At 46.4% G+C, this 22,309-nt stretch overlaps 1 protein-coding gene across 1 annotated transcript in view; it reads right to left on the bottom strand.

Moving 5' to 3' along the window:
- The window catches only part of LOC140422814 (CD40 ligand-like), a 53,894-nt gene extending 37,560 nt beyond the window's left edge, over positions 1-16,334 (bottom strand). Inside the window, exons 1-4 of the mRNA XM_072507718.1 lie at positions 15,933-16,334; positions 15,229-15,366; positions 14,101-14,167; positions 3,722-3,814 (exon numbers count right to left, since the gene is read on the bottom strand). Of these exons, the coding sequence (XP_072363819.1) occupies positions 3,722-3,814; positions 14,101-14,167; positions 15,229-15,366; positions 15,933-16,163 (529 nt within the window). The 5' untranslated portion in view covers positions 16,164-16,334. The remainder of the gene's footprint in view (positions 1-3,721; positions 3,815-14,100; positions 14,168-15,228; positions 15,367-15,932) is intronic.
- Positions 16,335-22,309: the final 5,975 nt, after the last annotated feature.

The following is a 22,309-nucleotide window of genomic DNA, read 5'->3' as shown; positions in this document are numbered from 1 at the left end:
TGACCGTGTACTGGGATCCGACCATGTTCCAGGATCTGACCGTGTACTGGGATCGGACCATGCTCTCGGATCTGACCGTGTACTGGGATCGGACCATGCTCTCGGATCTGACCGTGTACTGGGATCGGACCATGCTCTCGGATCTGACCATGTACTGGGATCGGACCATGTTCTCGGATCTGACCGTGTACTGGGATCGGACCATGCTCTCGGATCTGACCGTGTACTGGGATCTGACCATGCTCTCGGATCTGACCATGTACTGGGATCGGACCATGCTCACGGATCTGACCATGTACTGGGCTCTGACCATGTACTGGGATCGGACCATGTACTGGGATCGGACCATGTTCCAGGATCTGACCGTGTACTGGGATCGGACCATGTTCTCGGATCTGACCGTGTACTGGGATCGGACCATGTTCCAGGATCTGACCGTGTACTGGGATCGGACCATGCTCTTGGATCTGACCGTGTACTGGGATCGGACCATGCACTGGACTCTGACCATGCACTGGGCTGTGACCATGTACTGGGTTCTGACCATGTACTGGGATCTGACCATGCACTAGGCTCTGACCATGTACTGGGATCTGACCATGCACTGGACTCTGACCATGCACTGGGATCTGACCATGTACTGGGATCTGACCATGCACTGGACTCTGACCATGCACTGGGCTCTGATCATGCACTGGGATCGGACCATGCACTGGACTCTGACCATGCACTGGGCTCTGACCATGCACTGGGCTCTGACCATGCACTGGGATCTGACCATGTACTGGGCTCTGACCGTGTACTGGGATCTGACCATGCACTGGACTCTGACCGTGTACTGGGATCGGACCATGTTCTCGGATCTGACCGTGTACTGGGATCGGACCATTTTCTCGGATCTGACCGTGTACTGGGATCTGACCATGTACTGGGCTCTGACCGTGAACTGGGATCTGACCATGCACTGGACTCTGACCGTGTACTGGAATCGGACCATGCTCTCGGATCTGACCGTGTACTGGGATCGGACCATGTTCTCGGATCTGACCGTGTTCTGGGATCGGACCATGCACTGGGCTCTGACCGTGTACTGGGATCGGACCATGCTCTCGGATCTGACCGTGTACTGGGATCGGACCATGCTCTCGGATCTGACCGTGTACTGGGCTCTGACCATGTACTGGGATCGGACCATGCTCTCGGACCTGACCGTGTACTGGGATCGGACCATGCTCTCGGATCTGACCATGTACTGGGCTCTGACCGTGTACTGGGATCGGACCATGTTCTCGGATCTGACCGTGTACTGGTATCGGACCATGTTCTCGGATCTGACCGTGTACTGGGATCGGACCATGCTCTCGGATCTGACCGTGTACTGGGATCGGACCATGCTCTCGGATCTGACCATGTACTGGGATCGGACCATGCTCTCGGATCTGACCATGTACTGGGATCGGACCATGCTCTCGGATCTGACCATGTACTGGGATCTGACCATGTACTGGGCTCTGACCGTGTACTGGGATCGGACCATGTTCTCGGATCTGACCGTGTACTGGGATCGGACCATGCTCTCGGATCTGACCATGTACTGGGATCGGACCATGCTCTCGGATCTGACCATGTACTGGGATCGGACCATGTACTGGGCTCTGACCGTGTACTGGGATCGGACCATGTTCTCGGATCCTACCGTGTACTGAGATCGGACCATGTTCTCGGATCTGACCGTGTACTGGGATCGGACCATGTTCTCGGATCTGACCGTGTACTGGGATCGGACCATGCTCTCGGATCTGACCGTGTACTGGGATCGGACCATACTCTCGGACCTGACCATGTACTGGGATCGGACCATGCACTGGGCCCTGACCATGTACTGGGATCGGACCATGCTCTCGGATCTGACCGTGTACTGGGATCGGACCATGCTCTCGGACCTGACCATGTACTGGGATCGGACCATGCACTGGGCCCTGACCATGTACTGGGATCGGACCATGTTCTCGGATCTGACCGTGTACTGGGATCGGACCATGTTCTCGGATCTGACCGTGTACTGGGATCGGACCATGCTCTCGGATCTGACCGTGTACTGGGCTCTGACCATGTACTGGGATCGGACCATGTTCTCGGATCTGACCGTGTACTGGGATCGGACCATGCTCTCGGATCTGACCGTGTACTGGGATCGGACCATGTTCTCGGATCTGACCGTGTACTGGGATCGGACCATGCTCTCGGATCTGACCATGTACTGGGATCGGACCATGCTCTCGGATCTGACCATTTACTGGGATCGGACCATGCACTGGACTCTGACCATGCACTGGGCTGTGACCATGTACTGGGCTCTGACCATGTACTGGGATCGGGCCATGTTCCAGGATCTGACCGTGTACTGGGATCGGGCCATGTTCCAGGATCTGACCGTGTACTGGGATCGGACCATGCTCTCGGATCTGACCGTGTACTGGGATCGGACCATGCTCTCAGATCTGACCGTGTACTGGGATCGGACCATGTTCCAGGATCTGACCGTGTACTGGAATCGGACCATGCTCTCGGATCTGACCGTGTATGGGATCGGACCGTGTTCTAGGATCTGACCATGCACTGGGCTCTGACCATGCACTGGGCATTGACCATGTACTGGGATCGGACCATGCACTGGACTCTGACCATGCACTGGGCTGTGACCATGTACTGGGATCGGACCATGTTCTAGGATCTGACCGTGTACTGGAATCGGACCATGTTCTAGGATCTGACTGTGTACTGGGATCGGACCATGTTCTCGGATCTGACCGTGTACTGGAATCGGACCATGTTCTAGGATCTGACTGTGTACTGGGATCGGACCATGTTCTCGGATCTGACCGTGTACTGGGATCGGACCATGTTCTAGGATCTGACCGTGTACTGGAATCGGACCATGTTCTCGGATCTGACCGTGTACTGGAATCGGACCATGTTTTAGGATCTGACCGTGTACTGGGATCGGACCATGTTCTAGGATCTGACTGTGTACTGGGATCGGACCATGTTCTCGGATCTGACCGTGTACTGGGATCGGACCATGTTCTAGGATCTGACCGTGTACTGGAATCGGACCATGTTCTAGGATCTGCCCGTGTACTGGGATCGGGCCATGTTCCAGGATCTGACCGTGTACTGGGATCGGGCCATGTTCTAGGATCTGCCCGTGTACTGGAATGGGACCATGCTCTCGGATCTGACCGTGTACTGGGATCGGACCATGTTTTAGGATCTGACCTTGTACTGGGATCCCTACTCCTTCTATCAAAATGCATCACCCCACACTTGTCTGTATTAAATTCCATTGGCCACTCGCCTGCCCATTCCGCTCGACTGTTGCACTCGATTACGATCATTCTGACTTTTGCCTCTCCTGCCAGCTGGATAATAGTATTCCAGTTTCCAAGCTCACACTGCCCCTCGGGAAACATCACCCGTTACCACCTCCTGTCAACACCACTGCCTATCACCCTGCTGAGCGATATTAAAATCATAATATATGAATTATAATGGCAATCATCTTTATCTGTTTCAATCTATTAGAAATTTTACATTCACGAGCATTTCCCATTGACTTTTTTCATTTATAAATTCCTTGGTCTGTATTTCTAACACAACCTGTGTCAACCTGTCACTGCCGCTCGTGAGGCAATCTTTCAAAATAATTCTTGCATCTTACCTGGTATATTTTCAGCTTTATTTGTAGCAATGAGATGTGCTGCAGTTCGACGAGGGCTGTTGACGCTGTCGGTTATTGTGGTGCGATGGTTACCTAAATATCAAGATAAACAACATTGGAGGAATCTTAAAAACTGTGTCACACTTGATAACTACAGGTAGTCTTCAAAACCTGTTGCATTTCTCTGTAGAACTTGCTTTTCCATTGCATCTTTAACACCCTTAGGAAATCCCAAAGTACTTTACAGCCAAGCAAAATACTTTGTGAACTGTCGTCATTGTTTAAATGTAGGAAATGCAACAACCAATATATACACAGCAATAATGTGATAATGACCAGAGAATCTGTATTCAGGTGTTAAATATTGATTATTGATGAGGACACCGGGATAACTCCTTTGCTCCTCCTTAAATAGCATCTACCTGAGAGGGAAGAGAGGGGCTCAGTTTAAAGTGCCATCCGAGGGTGTGCAGCCCCTTCGCTGTTGTGTCAACATCAATTTTGTTTTAAATCTTTTGAGTGGAGTTTGAACCCACAACCGCCTGACACGGTGCAGAGGGTGAGTGAAGCTGCAATTATCAATGTGGCCAATATGTCATTTTGTCACCACGGAGAAGATGAAAGGAAGTTAGAAGGAAGCAAGATTTTGAGCTCCAGTGAATGCAGGAACAAAAACCAGGGCAGCCTCCTGGAGTGTGAGAGACTCAGCCTGAGACAATGCTACAAGTCGGTTCTGCTCCACGTGTTAAATATCGTTAGTTCAGGAAATCACTCTGCAGTCCCTCCTAAACTGAGAAATAACTGTGCTCCTGTCAATAATAATCTTCCTCAGCCTGAATGCTGAGCACTCCAAACTTTGGAAGGTGGCCTTGGAGAGACCAATTCGCTGGACTCGGTTCCCAAGAAGCCATCGGACTCAAAACATGAATTTCATTTCTCTCTCCACAGATGTTGCCATATCTGCTGTTTACCCGGAATTCCTGATTTTACTTCCCTGGACTGAGCTGTTCTTTGCGTGTCACAGGCACCCCATCAATCTTTAATGGGATTAAGGATAAAGCACGTGGTAGGAACAGATATTTAGGATTGAGCATTTGGGAAAAGCACATAAAGCATCTTCATAGAATTTACAGTGCAGAAGGAGGCCATTCCGCCCATCGAGCCTGCACCGGCTCTTGGAAAGAGCACCCTACCCAAGGTCAACACCGCCACCCTATCCCCATAACCCAGTAACCCCACCCAACACTAAGGGCAATTTTGGACACTAAGGGCAATTTATCATGACCAGAACAGCTGATACCCCATACAGCCTGTCCACACCCCTCACAATCTTATTCACCTCAATCCGGTCCCCTCTCCACCTTCTCCCATCCAAAGAAAACAACCCGAGCTTATCCAGCCTCTTCATAGCATAAACGCTCCATTCCAGGCTCATCCTGGTGAATCTCCTCTGCACCCCCTCCAGTGCAATCACATCCTTCCTATAATGTGGTGACCAGAACTGCACACAGTGCTCCCTCTGTGGCCTCACCAAAGTCCTGTACAACTGCCCTGCTCTTATCATCTATGCATGATGGATAAAGACAAGTGTCTATTTGCCTTCTTAACTCTATTAACCTGTCCCGCCACATTCAGGGATATGTGGACAAGCACTCCAAGATCCCTCTGAGCTTCCTGGTGTCCTCCCATTCATTGAGTTCTCCCTTGTGTTACTCCTTCCAAAGTCCATCACCTCAAACATTTCAGGGTTAAATTCCACCTGCCACTAATCTGCCCTTCTGATCAATCTGTCTATATCCTGTAACCCAAGATCATCTTCTCCACTGTCAACTGCCCGGCCAATCTTTGTATCATCTGCAAACTTACTTATCATCTGCCCCACATCTTCTTCTATATTGTTTATATATATCACAAACAATTAGGGACCCAGCACTGCTCCCGGTGGTAGGCCCCTGGACACCAGCGTACCGTCACACAAACAGATTCTGCTACCCTCTGTCTACTATCTCTAAGCCAATTTTGGATCTAACTTGCCACATTACCCTGGATCACATGTGTTTTCCCTTCTTTATCAGTCTCCCATGTGGGATCTCGTCAAAGGTTTTGCTGAAATCCATGTAAACTACATCAGCAGGTAGCACAGTGGTTAGCACATTTGCTTCACAGCGCCAAGGTCCCAGGTTCGATTCCCGCTTGGGTCACTGTCTGTGCGGAGTCTGCACGTCCTCCCCGTGTGTGCGTGGGTTTCCTCCGGGTGCTCCGGTTTCCTCCCACAGTCCAGGTTAGCTGGATTGGCCCCTTAAAAGGTTAGATGGGGTTACTGGGTCATGGGGATAGGGGGGAGGTGTGGGCTTGGGTAGGGTGCTCCTTAGGGCTGGTGCAGACCCGGTGGGCCAAATGGCCTCCTTCTGCACTGTAGAATCTATGATTATATCAGCTGCACTACCCTCGTCTGCACACCTGGTCACCTCCTCAAAAGATTCGATTGAATCTGTTAGGCATGAGCCCCCCCCCCATCGCCCCCCCCTCAGATTTTTAATAATAATCTTTATTGTCACAAGTAGGTTTACATTAACGCTGCAATGAAGTTACTGTGAAAAGCCCCTAGTCGCCACACTCCGACACCTGTTCAGGTACACAGAGCGAGAATTCAGAATGTCCAATTCACCTCACAGCATGTCTTTCGGGGCTTGTGGGAGGAAACCGGAGCACCCGGAGGAAACCCACGCAGACACGGGGAGAACGTGCAGACTCCGCACAGACAGTGACCCAAGCCGGGAATCGAACCCGAGACCCTGACGCTGTGAAGCAACAGTGCTAACCACTGTGCTACCGTGCCACCCAGATAAAGCCATACTGACTGCCCCTGATCAAACCTTGCCCCTCCAAGAGGATTCTGTCCTTCAGATTGTCCAAGAATTTCCCAGCCACTGATGTGAGACTCACTGATCTGTAATTCCCTGGTTTATGTCTACTTCCCTCTGGAACAAAGTCGCGGGGCTGGATTCTCCGCCGTCGCGATTCTCCACTTTGCCGGCATCCTGGGGGCTTCCCGAAGGCGCGGGGCTGCCCCACAATGGGAAACCCCATTGAACAGCCAGCAAAACAGAGCATCCCACCGGCGTAACGGAGCAGCCCACCGGCGTAACGGAGCATCCCACCGGCGTAACGGAGCAGCCCACCGGCGTAACGGAGCATCCCACCGGCGTAACGGAGCATCCCACCGGCGTAACGGAGCAGCCCACCGGCGTAACGGAGCATCCCACCGGCGTAACGGAGCATCCCACCGGCGTAACGGAGCATCCCACCGGCGTAACGGAGCAGCCCACCGGCGTAACGGAGCAGCCCACCGGCGTAACGGAGCAGCCCACCGGCGTAACGGAGCAGCCCACCGGCGTAACGGAGCAGCCCACCGGCGTAACGGAGCATCCCACCGGCGTAACGGAGCATCCCACCGGCGTAACGGAGCATCCCACCGGCGTAACGGAGCAGCCCACCGGCGTAACGGAGCATCCCACCGGCGTGCTGAACCAGAAATCTGGCACGGCGGGACAGAGAATCCAGCCCAAAGAATTTAAGCCGAGTTCTGCAGCATGTGAATCCGCAGAAGTACAAAACGCCGGTGTCAGAATAATGCAAACCACACCAAACCACACCAAACCAAACCATACCAAACCACACCAAACCACACCAAACCACACCATACCAAACCACACCAAACCACACCAAACCACACCAAACCACACCAAACCACACCACACCATACCAAACCACACCATACCACACCAAACCACACCATACCAAACCACACCAAACCACACCAAACCACACCATACCAAACCACACCATACCAAACCACACCATACCAAACCACACCAAACCACACCAAACCACACCATACCAAACCACACCATACCAAACCACACCATACCAAACCACACCAAACCACACCAAACCACACCATACCAAACCACACCAAACCATACCAAACCACACCATACCACACCAAACCACACCAAATCACACCAAACCACACCATACCACACCAAACCACACCAAACCACACCATACCACACCAAACCACACCAAACCACACCATACCAAACCACACCAAACCACACCAAACCACACCAAACCACACCAAACCACACCAAACCACACCATACCACACCATACCAAACCACACCATACCAAACCACACCAAACCATACTAAACCATACCAAACCATACTAAACCATACCAAACCATACTAAACCATACTACACCATACTAAACCATACTAAACCATACCATACCATACCAAACCATACTAAACCATACCAAACCATACTAAAATATACCAAACCACACTAAACCATACCAAACCACACTAAACCATACCAAACCATACCAAACCATACTATCCATACTAAACAATACCAAACCATACCAAACCACACTAAACCATACAAAACCATACCAAACCATACTAAACCATACCAAGCCATACTAAAACATACCAAACCATACCAAACCATACTACAACTTACCAAACCATACCAAACCATACTAAACCAGACCAAACCATACTAAACCATACTACACCATACTAAACCACACTAAACCATACAAAACCATACCAAACCATACTAAACCATACCAAGCCATACTAAAACATACCAAACCATACCAAACCATACCAAACCATACTACAACTTACCAAACCATACCAAACCATACTAAACCATACCAAACCATACTAAACCATACTACACCATACTAAACCATACTAAACCATATCATACCATACCAAACCATACTAAACCATACCAAACCATACCAAACCATACTAAATCACACTAAACCATCCCAAACCATCCCAAACCATGCCATACCATACCAAACCATCCCAAACCATACCAAACCATACCAAACCATACTAAACCATACCATACCAAACCATACCAAACCATACTAAACCATACCAAACCATACCAAACCATACTAAATCACACTAAACCATCCCAAACCATCCCAAACCATGCCATACCATACCAAACCATCCCAAACCATACCAAACCATACTAAACCATACTAAACCATACCAAACCATACTAAAGCATACCAAACCATACTAAACCATGACACTGAAGTCCATTGTCTTGTCAGTCTATTTCATAGTGCAATGTCCAACTGCAACAGAGAAATTCAAAGATGTGTTGGTGAGGTGGATTGGCCATGCTAAATTGCCCCTTAGTGTCCAATGGTTAGGTGGGTTTACGGGTTAGGGTGGGAGTGTAGGCCTAGGTCAGGTGCTCTTTTGGAAGGTCGATGCAGAATCGATGGGCCGAATAGTCTCCTTCTGCACTGTAGAGATTCTATGATTCTATGATTATCACTTAATGGGTTGCATTACACACATGTTCTTGAGGTATTTGTTAGGGTTTTATCATTACTGGGTATGGTAAATTAATAACTATGTTAGTGGATTGAAATCTCAGAGATGATGAGTTTAAGTTATGAAATTGTGTTTAAGAAATCTGACGATAAATGGAACTGCTGACAAAAACCAATTGGTTCACTGATACCTCAGAGGGAGATGTATCTGCTGTTGTTAACCAGTCTGACCGACCCTGATTCCATGTTTCGTTATTGGGCCTTAACTGCCTTCAGCGTAACTGGGGACCCGGCAATAAACGCTGCCCACGTTCCACTTACACATTGCACAATCTAAAACAATCCAGGCAGGGCAGGAAGTCTCTTTACTCTTGAGCAGGAATGCGTGCACCTCCCTCACTAACCTGGCACACATGACACGCTAACCAGAGCCCTGTGTCAGTGGCTTCATGGTTTCACAAACTTTCCCCATTTGGATTTCTGTGTTGTGCAAATGCAAATGTTGATGGTGACTGTGTGCACTGAGGGAGCGCAGTGGCTGGCACATTTCAATGTAAGTTAGCAGACAGCACCATTTAACGGCAGATCAAAGGAGGTTTCAAAACCCCATTCAAAGCAGCAAACCCACTGACTCGAAGTTGAGCTGGTTAGTAATTGTCGGAACAACGTAACTGCTGCAATCTACTATTGAGACTTTTACAAACTAGTTATTTGCTACTCAGGGTAGAGTCTCTAATAGTCAAGAGATATTAACTCAAATCCCACCGTTGCAGCCACAGATTTTGGATTCCGTGACAATAAGAGCAGGTATAAATGGGGCTGCGGTAAAAACCCGAATGCTTCATTAATGTGTTGCCATGTCACGGAAACAGCGGCAATCTGCTGTGCTCAGCAGCTCTGACCTTTCCAACCCCCCCTTCAGCCTCCGCCCCATTATCGAGGCCCCCTCCGCCCACAGCCTCAGGGAGGCCCCCAGGAACATCCCCTAACGCCCCCACCATTTGGTAAGCCCACCCCGGGCCCAATCCCTGGCAGTGCCAACATGGCATCTGGCACCTGGGCTCTGCTATGCTGGCACCCAAGCAATGTCTCTTCAGGGTGCCAGGCTGACAATGCTATGGTGCCCGGGTGCCAGAGGGAGTGGCAGGGTGCCACCCTGCCCTATCCCCGAACACCTGGGGGTCTCCAATGGCCTGAGAGACCCCACAGCTGCCATTTTGACTGGTCACATTTGTGGAAACCAGTACTAAACTGTGCCATGGTCAGTGTGCCCTGGTGAGTGTGTCCCGGTGAGTGTGACTCTGAGTAATACACACAGAGTTACAGTGTGACCCTGAGTAATACACACAGAGTTACAGTGTGACTCTGAGTAATACACACAGAGTTACAGTGTGACCCTGAGTAATACACACAGAGTTACAGTGTGACACTGAGTAATACACTCAGAGTTACAGTGTGACTCTGAGTAATACACACAGAGTTACAGTGTGACACTGAGTAATACACACAGAGTTACAGTGTGACTCTGAGTAATACACACAGAGTTACAGTGTGACTCTGAGTAATACACACAGAGTTACAGTGTGACCCTGAGTAATACACACAGAGTTACAGTGTGACACTGAGTAATACACACAGAGTTACAGTGTGACCCTGAGTAATGCACACAGAGTTACAGTGTGACCCTGAGTAATACACACAGAGTTACAGTGTGACACTGAGTAATACACACAGAGTTACAGTGTGACTCTGAGTAATACACACAGAGTTACAGTGTGACTCTGAGTAATACACACAGAGTTACAGTGTGACACTGAGTAATACACACAGAGTTACAGTGTGACACTGAGTAATACACACAGAGTTACAGTGTGACACTGAGTAATACACACAGAGTTACAGTGTGACACTGAGTAATACACACAGAGTTACAGTGTGACACTGAGTAATACACACAGAGTTACAGTGTGACACTGAGTAATACACACAGAGTTACAGTGTGACCCTGAGTAATACGCACAGTGTTACAGTGTGACACTGAGTAATACACACAGAGTTACAGTGTGACCCTGAGTAATACACACAGTGTTACAGTGTGACACTGGGTAATACACACAGAGTTACAGTGTGACTCTGAGTAATACACACAGAGTTACAGTGTGACACTGGGTAATACACACAGAGTTACAGTGTGACCCTGAGTAATACACACAGAGTTACAGTGTGACACTGAGTAATACACACAGAGTTACAGTGTGACCCTGAGTAATGCACACAGAGTTACAGTGTGACCCTGAGTAATACACACAGAGTTACAGTGTGACACTGAGTAATACACACAGAGTTACAGTGTGACTCTGAGTAATACACACAGAGTTACAGTGTGACTCTGAGTAATACACACAGAGTTACAGTGTGACAGTGAGTAATACACACAGAGTTACAGTGTGACACTGAGTAATACACACAGAGTTACAGTGTGACACTGAGTAATACACACAGAGTTACAGTGTGACACTGAGTAATACACACAGAGTTACAGTGTGACACTGAGTAATACACACAGAGTTACAGTGTGACACTGAGTAATACACACAGAGTTACAGTGTGACTCTGAGTAATACACACAGAGTTACGGTGTGACTCTGAGTAATACACACAGAGTTACGGTGTGACACTGAGTAATACACACAGAGTTACAATGTGACACTGAGTAATACACACAGAGTTACGGTGTGACCCTGAGTAATACACACAGAGTTACAGTGTGACACTGAGTAATACACACAGAGTTACAGTGTGACACTGAGTAATACACACAGAGTTACAGTGTGACACTGAGTAATACACACAGAGTTACAGTGTGACACTGAGTAATACACACAGAGTTACAGTGTGACACTGAGTAATACACACAGTGTTACAGTGTGACACTGAGTAATACACACAGAGTTACAGTGTGACACTGAGTAATACACACAGAGTTACAGTGTGACACCGAGTAATACACACAGAGTTACAGTGTGACACTGAGTAATACACACAGAGTTACAGTGTGACCCTGAGTAATACACACAGAGTTACAGTGTGACACCGAGTAATACACACAGAGTTACAGTGTGACACTGAGTAATACACACAGAGTTACCGTGTGACCCTGAGTAATACACACAGAGTTACAGTGTGACACCGAGTAATACACACAGAGTTACAGTGTGACACTGAGTAATACACTCAGAGTTACAGTGTGACACCGAGTAATACACACAGAGTTACAGTGTGACACCGAGTAATACACACAGAGTTACAGTGTGACACCGAGTAATACACACAGAGTTACAGTGTGACACCGAGTAATACACACAGAATTACAGTGTGACCCTGAGTAATACACACAGAGTTACAGTTTGACACCGAGTAATACACACAGAGTTACAGTGTGACACTGAGTAATACACTCAGAGTTACAGTGTGACACTGAGTAATACACACAGAGTTACAGTGTGACACCGAGTAATACACACAGAGTTACAGTGTGACACTGAGTAATACACACAGAGTTACAGTGTGACACCGAGTAATGCACACAGAGTTACAGTGTGACACCGAGTAATGCACTCAGAGTTACAGTGTGACACCGAGTAATACACACAGAGTTACAGTGTGACACCGAGTAATGCACACAGAGTTACAGTGTGACACTGAGTAATACACTCAGAGTTACAGTGTGACACTGAGTAATGCACACAGAGTTACAGTGTGACACTGAGTAATACACACAGAGTTACAGTGTGACACTGAGTAATGCACACAGAGCTACAGTGTGACACTGAGTAATACACTCAGAGTTACAGTGTGACACTGAGTAATACACACAGAGTTACAGTGTGACACTGAGTACTGCACACAGAGTTACAGTGTGTCACTGAGTAATGTCCACAGACAGAGTTACAATGTGACACTGAGTAATACACACAGAGTTACAGTGTGACCCTGAGTAATACACACAGAGTTACAGTGTGACACTGAGTAATGCACACAGAGTTACAGTGTGACACTGGGTAATGTCCACAGAGTTACAGTGTGACACTGAGTAATACACACAGAGTTACAGTGTGACACTGAGTACTGCACACAGAGTTACAGTGTGTCACTGAGTAATGTCCACAGACAGAGTTACAATGTGACACTGAGTAATACACACAGAGTTACAGTGTGACACTGAGTAATACACACAGAGTTACAGTGTGACACTGAGTAATGCACACAGAGTTACAGTGTGACTCTGAGTAATACACACAGAGTTACAGTGTGACACTGAGTAATACACACAGAGTTACAGCGTGACACTGAGTAATGCACACAGAGTTACAGTGTGACTCTGAGTAATACACACAGAGTTACAGTGTGACTCTGAGTAATACACACAGAGTTACAGTGTGACACTGAGTAATACACACAGAGTTACAGTGTGACTCTGAGTAATACACACAGAGTTACAGTGTGACACTGAGTAATACACACAGAGTTACAGTGTGACACTGAGTAATACACACAGAGTTACAGTGTGACACTGAGTAATGTCCACAGACAGAGTTACAATGTGACACTGAGTAATACACACAGAGTTACAGTGTGACACTGAGTAATGTCCACAGACAGAGTTACAATGTGACACTGAGTAATACACAATGCTATAATTCCATTCTGCTGACAATCAATTTATCAATTAACAATTGTCTCTTTGAACTTTACAGTCGCAATACCTTCACATCCTGAAAGCTCCACCAGATCACATTGTGGCTACTTAGCACGAATTTCATTCACATTTTCATTATCTTATTTTCACATTTTCAAAAATAGTATATTAGACAAATAATTAGAAATCTAATCCATATAAATAGAGAAATTGTTAGTTTGGCATGGTACACTTTCTGCACCCTCGTTTGTCAGGCCCGTGGTGAATATAGTTAATTAAAGATGGCTTTGAGCTGTGAAATACCTATCTGTCTTTCTTGCGATGGAACTCCTGCGCCATGTAGCTGTTCCCTGGTGTTGTTGGTTAGGTACTGAATGGAGAGAAATCACACAGTTAGCATTGTGAAGGTGACAGCATGCAGAATCCGAGAGAAGACCATTCAGCCAATCGACCTCACACTCAGCCTCTCTCAATCATTTTACCATGTTTACCACTTTCCTTTTCAATCTCTGTTTACAAAAAAAACTAACAATGCTTTTAAATGTCTGTCAGTTTCCCCTTCTGGCAGATATCTACAAAGGAAAATGTACCCAAAAGGCCAATTATTGAATCACGTCCGTTCCATCCACAATCCATGGATGAAACATGCTGAATTTATATGGCACCTATTGCATCTCAGAATTACACCCCCTGCAATAGGGCGGGCCCCAGCTCATGGGTAATTTTGGTGAAATTAGTTGACGAACGAATGTGGGCTCTTCTTCCATTGGTCGCTAATGTCCATCTCCGAAGAACATCTTAGCTAAAGGAGAACGCATGCGACAGTGCAGCACTCCCTCAGCACTGCCCTGAAGTGCCAGCCTGCATTCTGTACAATTCGCAAAGTCCCCCATTGGCTTCCATTTCTCCTCTGGAACAAGGTTTTGTGGAAGATGTCCAACATCAAATAAAATCCAATAAAACATTCCAAACCTAATGTTTCATGTTGTTTGGGCTTGAGTTGGCATCACCCCCCCCCCCCCCCCCCCTCTGCCCCAGCAACTCAAATTCCAAGGCATTATTTGTCATTTCTATTGTTGTTTGAACAATCCTCAATTCTACACACTCACACATTAACCCGATATTTTTACCAACATGTCCATTGGTTTAATGTTGAGTGTTTATTCCAGTACTCTCGATCAGTGGTCTGATCGATGGATCTCTGAAACTAATTTATTATTTAAGATGTTGCTGCCGCACAAGGCAATCTTGAAAAGCAGAAACAAACATTTGTTTTTGCAGTTGACCTAGTTTTAATAAACATGTTTAGAGATCAAAAGACCAGCAAAGTGACCGCACTAATCAAACCATCTCCAGGTCTCTAGAAAGTACTTTTGTCTATTTCATCGACAGAATTCCTGGTCAAAAGGGTTTACTGTGCAAAACCTTTACCTTCTGAATGAGATGCTGTAGTTCGGATCTTTTACCATCACAAAAAATATTGTTCTTTTCAACCTGATTCTTATTTTCACATCGTTTTATACTGCGCAGGAACATATATTCTGGATCTGCATTCACAATTTCCTGAACCTGTTGGGAGAGGTAACAAAAGAAAAAAGTGTAAAAATACCTCATGCCAGTGAAAGAGTTTGAAAACTCGATAACAACAGTTACATTTCCATCGATCTTTGACATGACTGACCCACTCCCCAATACTAATTGATTTCTGAATGTAATAAGATTCTGGAATGGACAGACATATAGAAACATCCTCCTCTCTCTAATGTCACTCATAAACAGGATGGAGGAATCTTTTGGGGATGCCGTTGTGTAACCAGTTCCACATTTTTCTCATTTATTAATTGCCCTCCAGGCAGTGATGGTTAAAGATGACCATCGCCTCTTCAGCTACATCCTGAGCAGGATGGTGTTTTGCTGGATTCTGAAACATACGAGAATAACTCACTAACTTGGCTTCTGTGCATTCCCCTGAATTTAATGTGCATTTCAATATTCAATCCAACTTTGCAGACAGATGAAAAAAAAATACACTCTGTCCAGAGAATAGTAAAGTTAATAAAAAGAACCGTTGAATTAATATTAAAAACATCACCAATGCAACACCTGGACTAAAGAAGCTCTTCCACTTTGCTCACCTTGTCAAGTTTCATTGAAAAGTAGACATATAACAAGGCGCTTGTAACCATGTGGCCAAGCAGTAGGGCAGTGATCAGGTAGATTAACACCCGGACAGAGACAGAGGGCTGGTGTTCGCAAACCTTCCGTGGCTCAGTTAACTTGTTTGACGTTTCGTTCATATTATCGACCAGTGCAGACACTGTCAGCACAGTCTCCTCTGTTACAGTGCAGTTGCCAGGACGTAACATTCAATCTCTTGTCATCTCGCACCTTTCAGGAAACTAAATAAGTTATACAGCACATTTCTTCAAAGCCCACACTTCCTGCATGGAAAATATGTCTCGCCCTTGTCAGATGTGCAGAGAAGTGTGTACCAGCAAACCACCCCTCTTCCTTTCTTCCTCAACTAGACTTTCCCCTCTTACTGGATCAAATGAGCAAGAGGAGTCTTGCCCTGGTTGCAACTTTAATCCAGAAAGCCAATTTTATTGTTTGAAGCCAATAGTCACAGAGTTAATCTCTCGATCAATTCGCATTTCCTGTATGAACTATTTTCTTTTCTTTTTTTTTCTAACCATCCTCTTGCAAACTGTTTGCAAAGTGTTCTTTTCCTCTTTGCATGAGAATACTTTTGTTCCAAAATCATTTCCACACAGCAAGTTTGCTTTTCAATATTGGTGACATGGAAAGTGCTGAAAATTTGCAATTTAAGAGTCCAACTTTTCAAAGTGTAAAACAGTTTCTGCATCGCCTTCCTTCTCACACTGCTGCATTCAATTGTTCTTGTTAACTGTACAGGCCGCTTCGGAACCATATTGTGTGCAACTGGAACACCCACGTTATCTTAGTCCGTGATGTATATGAAGTAAGCTTTGCGTTCAGCCGTGGATTTGACTCTCCTAATGTGTGAGGCTAATGTCTCAATGGTTTATGTTTGAGGGCACAGATTGTTTCTAACAGAACATTGACTTACAGACTTTCACCAGGTTCAATGGCAAATACATTTAAACGTTAAGGGCAGCACGGTAGCCAGGGTCCCAGGTTCGATTCCCTGCTGGGTCACTGTCTGTGCGGAGTCTGCACGTTCTCCCCGTGTCTGCGTGGGTTTCCTCCGGGTGGTCCGGTTTCCTCCCACAGTCCAAAGATGTGCAGGTTAGGTGGATTGGCCGTGATAAACTGCCCTTAGTGACCAAAAAGGTTAGGAGGGGTTATTGGGTTACGGGGATAGGGTGGAAGTGAGGGCTTAAATGGGTCTGTGCAGACTCGATGGGCCGAATGGCCTTCTTCTGTACCGTATGTTCTATGTTCTATCTTCTATGTTAATGCAGACGCACCCACATTGATTTCACAGTCTTTGTGTCTTAGTATGGGCGGCATGGTTGCGCAGTGGTTAGCACAGCTGCCTCGTGGTGCCGAGGACCCGGGTTTGATCCCGGCTCTGGGTCACTGTCCGTGTGGAGTTTGCACATTCTCCCCGTGTCTGCGTGGGTTTCGCTCCCACAACCCAAAGATGTGCAGGTTAGGTGGATTGGCCATGCTAAATTGCCCCTTAATTGGAAAAAAAAATTAATTGGGTACTTTAAAATCAAACAAATAATTTTTGTAATGATGCTGATTTTAACTTCTATTTGTCAATGAGATTTGCATTGTTTAGAGAAAAAATTGGTTCTGCCTCAGCTGGGATATTGGGCACAGTTCTGGGGGCCACATTTTAGGAAGGATGTGAAGACATTGGAGCGAGTGCTGAAAAGATTCATGGGAATGGTTCCAGGGGTGAGGAATTTTAGTTATGAAGATAGATTGAAAAAGTTGGGATATTTTTCTGGAAAAGGAAATGTTGCGAGGAGATTTGATAGCGGACGTTCACAATGATGAGGGGCCTGGACAGATAGAGAGGGAAACTGTTCCCATTGGTGGAAAGGATGGAGAAGCAGTGGACACAGATTTAAGGTAATTGGATGAAGAAGCAATGGCAACGCAAGGGAAAACCTTTTGGCGCGGCGAGTGGTTAGGGTCTGGGGTGCACTGCTTGAGAAGATGGTGGAGGTCGGTACAATTGAGAATTTCAAGAGGAAGTTAGATTATTATCTGAAGAGGAAGAATGTACAGGGCTATGGGGAGAAGAGCGGGTAAGTGGCACTTGCTGAGTTGTACATTCGGGGGACATGATGGGTGTAGAAATTCTGTGATTCTGCATTGTCCCAGAGTCATGTAGAATTACAGTTAACATGCAACGTTCCACACTGCATTACATCTCAGAGGTAACTTCTTAATTCATATAATGTGACTTTTTAAACAACTAAATCTGAACATAGAGAGTGCAGAAACATAATCCACATTTCTAACATGTTGCAGGGAAAGCATTAATAATTAAAAATCTCTGTGCTCTACTCTTCGACAAATCATTTCCAGCCGTGTTGTGTTTCTTCACTTCTTCACATCCTTTTCCTCAGCTCACTTGCTTACTCTGCTCTTCAGTGTTAATGGTCAGTGTTGCTTTTTAACTTTGCAATTCTATTTTGTAAATGTTAAAGTAGGAACACTGCAGAAGGATAAAAGGCTGAGATTTAAACCTGGAGTTCTGTTGCTGTTCATGATCCAATCAAACATCACGGCCAGAGTTAACATTTCCATTTCCATGTGCCGCCCCCCCCCCCCCCGCCTGACAAAATCCCCCAGGACACCACATCAATTATTGTTTCAAACCTGTCATTATTGTAGTGTTGGCAAATTCAATAAATAGATTCCACCAACAATGTGAGATGATTGTCCAGGGAATTGGATTATTATCTGACAGGGAAGATATAATAAATGGAATAAACTGTTAGTTGTTCGGAGCAATTTGACAATCCTAGAATGCTACAATCTAAATCATTCCTGTGACTTTTTGAATGATCTGTATAACTCCCCACTTCCCCGCTCTTCCCCATATTCCTGTCAGATGTTACATAGAACATAGAACATAGAACGATACAGCGCAGTACAGGCCCTTTGGCCCACGATGTTGCACCGAAACAAAAGCCATCTAACCTACACTATGCCATTATCATCCATATGTTTATCCAATAAACTTTTAAATGCCCTCAATGTTGGCGAGTTCACTACTGTAGCAGGTAGGGCATTCCACGGCCTCACTACTCTTTGCGTAAAGAACCTACCTCTGACCTCTGTCCTATATCTATTACCCCTCAGTTTAAAGTTATGTCCCCTCGTGCCAGCCATATCCATCCGCGGGAGAAGGCTCTCACTGTCCACCCTATCCAACCCCCTGATCATTTTGTATGCCTCTATTAAGTCTCCTCTTAACCTTCTTCTCTCCAACGAAAACAGCCTCAAGTCCATCAGCCTTTCCTCATAAGATTTTCCCTCCATACCAGGCAACATCCTGGTAAATCTCCTCTGCACCCGCTCCAAAGCCTCCACGTCCTTCCTATAATGCGGTGACCAGAACTGTACGCAATACTCCAAATGCGGCCGTACCAGAGTTCTGTACAGCTGCAACATGACCTCCCGACTCCGGAACTCAATCCCTCTACCAATAAAGGCCAACACTCCATAGGCCTTCTTCACAACCCTATCAACCTGGGTGGCAACTTTCAGGGATCTATGTACATGGACACCTAGATCCCTCTGCTCATCCACACTTTCAAGAACTTTACTATTAGCCAAATATTCCGCATTCCTGTTATTCCTTCCAAAGTGAATCACCTCACACTTCTCTACATTAAACTCCATTTGCCACCTCTCAGCCCAGCTCTGCAGTTTATCTATATCCCTCTGTAACCTGCTACATCCTTCCACACTATCGACAACACCACCGACTTTAGTATCGTCTGCAAATTTACTCACCCACCCTTCTGCGCCTTCCTCTAGGTCATTGATAAAAATGACAAACAGCAACGGCCCCAGAACAGATCCTTGTGGTACTCCACTTGTGACTGTACTCCATTCTGAACATTTCCCATCAACCACCACCCTCTGTCTTCTTTCAGCTAGCCAATTTGTGATCCACATCTCTAAATCACCCTCAATCCCCAGCCTCCGTATTTTTTGCAATAGCCTACCGTGGGGAACCTTATCAAACGCTTTGCTGAAATCCATATACACCACATCAACTGCTCTACCCTCGTCTACCTGTTCAGTCACCTTCTCAAAGAACTCAATAAGGTTTGTGAGGCATGACCTACCCTTCACAAAGCCATGCTGACTATCCCTGATCATATTATTCCTATCTAGATGATTATAAATCTTGTCTCTTATAATCCCCTCCAAGACTTTACCCACTACAGACGTGAGGCTCACCGGTCTATAGTTGCCGGAGTTGTCTCTGCTCCCCTTTTTGAACAAAGGGACCACATTTGCTGTCCTCCAGTCCTCTGGTACTATTCCTGTAGCCAATGATGACATAAAAATCAAAGCCAAAGGTCCAGCAATCTCTTCCCTGGCCTCCCAGAGAATCCTAGGATAAATCCCATCAGGTCTCGGGGACTTATCTATTTTCAGCCTGTCCAGAATTGCCAACACCTCTTCCCTACGTACCTCAATGCCATCTATTCTATTAGCCTGGGGCTCAGCATTCTCCTCCACAACATTATCTTTTTCCTGAGTGAATACTGACGAAAAATATTCATTTAGTATCTCGCCTATCTCTTCAGACTCCACACACAATTTCCCATCCCTGTCCTTGACTGGTCCTACTCTTTCCCTAGTCATTCGCTTATTCCTGACATACCTATAGAAAGCTTTTGGGTTTTCCTTGATCCTTCCTGCCAAATACTTCTCATGTCCCCTCCTTGCTCGTCTTAGCTCTCTCTTTAGATCCTTCCTCGCTACCTTGTAACTATCCATCGCCCCAACCGAAACTTCACACCTCATCTTCACATAGGCCTCCTTCTTCCTCTTAACAAGCGATTCCACTTCCTTGGTAAACCACGGTTCCCTCGCTCGACGCCTTCCTCCCTGTCTGACCGGTACATACTTATCAAGAACACGCAGTAGCTGATCCTTGAACAAGCCCCACTTATCCAGTGTGCCCAACACTTGCAGCCTACTTCTCCACCTTATCCCCCCCAAGCCACGTCTAATGGCATCATAATTGCCCTTCCCCCAGCTATAACTCTTGCCCTGCGGTGTATACTTATCCCTTTCCATCATTAACGTAAACGTCACCGAATTGTGGTCACTGTCCCCAAAGTGCTCTCCTACCTCCAAATCCAACACGTGGCCTGGTTCATTACCCAAAACCAAATCCAACGTGGCCTCGCCTCTTGTTGGCTTGTCAACATATTGTGTCAGGAAACCCTCCTGCACACACTGTACAAAAAACGACCCATCTATTGTACTCGAACTATATCTTTTCCAGTCAATATTTGGAAAGTTACCCTTCAATTATGAATCCAATTCCCCTTTTGGATGTTCTTAATGAATCTGTTTCCCCCTTTTAGACAGCATCTACGAGATCACAACAACTCACTAAAGAAATCTCCCCATCTTCCCCCTGGTTCTATTGACAATTACCTTCAATCTGAGTCCCCTGGTTACTGACCCACCTGACATGGGAAATGACTTCTCCTCTATCAAATCTGCCAAGATTTTGAACAGCTCGATTAAATCTCCCCTTACCCTTCTCAGCTCTGAGGAGAACAATCCCAGTTGCTCCAGTCCCTCCATATTAACCGACGTTCCTCCTCCCTGGTACACTCTAATCAATCTCCTCTCCAGCCTTGCAAACCTTCCTCATGAAATGCTGAGAATTGGACACAATCCTCCTGCCAGAGTCTATTCCTGGCTTTGCAAAGGGACAGTATAATTTCCTTGCTTTTTTACTCGACGCCGCTATTTATGAAGCCAAGGACACTGCAGGACTGCCTTCTTAACCCACCCTGCCAGTTTTAAAGGTGCACTCCATGGCTCTTGGTTCCTGCACATTTTAAAACTCTACCATTTTATTTTATACGGCTCCCCTTATCCTGCCAGCCAAAATATATCACTTTCCTTCCCTCTGTTATATATATATATTTTTTAAAGAGCCCGTTTCTTATTTTTTCCAATTAAGGGGCAGGTTAGCATGGCTAATCTACCTGCCCTGCACATCTTTGGGTTGTGGGGGGTGAGAGCCACCCAGACTCGGGGAGAATGTGCAAACTCCACACAGTCAGTGACCCAGGGCCGGGATCCAACCCGGATCCTCGGTTCCTTGAGGCAGCAGTGCTAACCACTGTGCCACCGTGCCGCCCTCCCCTCTGTTATATTTAATCTGTCGTGTGTCTGCCCATTTCACCAGGTCTGTCGATGAAATCTGCGTCTGGTAATTTTATCATTCACTATGTTTCAGAGTTTTGTGATGTGCAGACTTTGGAAGTTTGCCCTGTATATCCAAGCGCAGCTTCTTAAT

The sequence above is a fragment of the Scyliorhinus torazame genome, chromosome 5 (genome assembly GCF_047496885.1).
Source record: "Scyliorhinus torazame isolate Kashiwa2021f chromosome 5, sScyTor2.1, whole genome shotgun sequence".
Lineage (NCBI taxonomy): Eukaryota > Metazoa > Chordata > Chondrichthyes > Carcharhiniformes > Scyliorhinidae > Scyliorhinus > Scyliorhinus torazame.
This window is presented reverse-complemented; position numbering and strand designations above follow the sequence as displayed.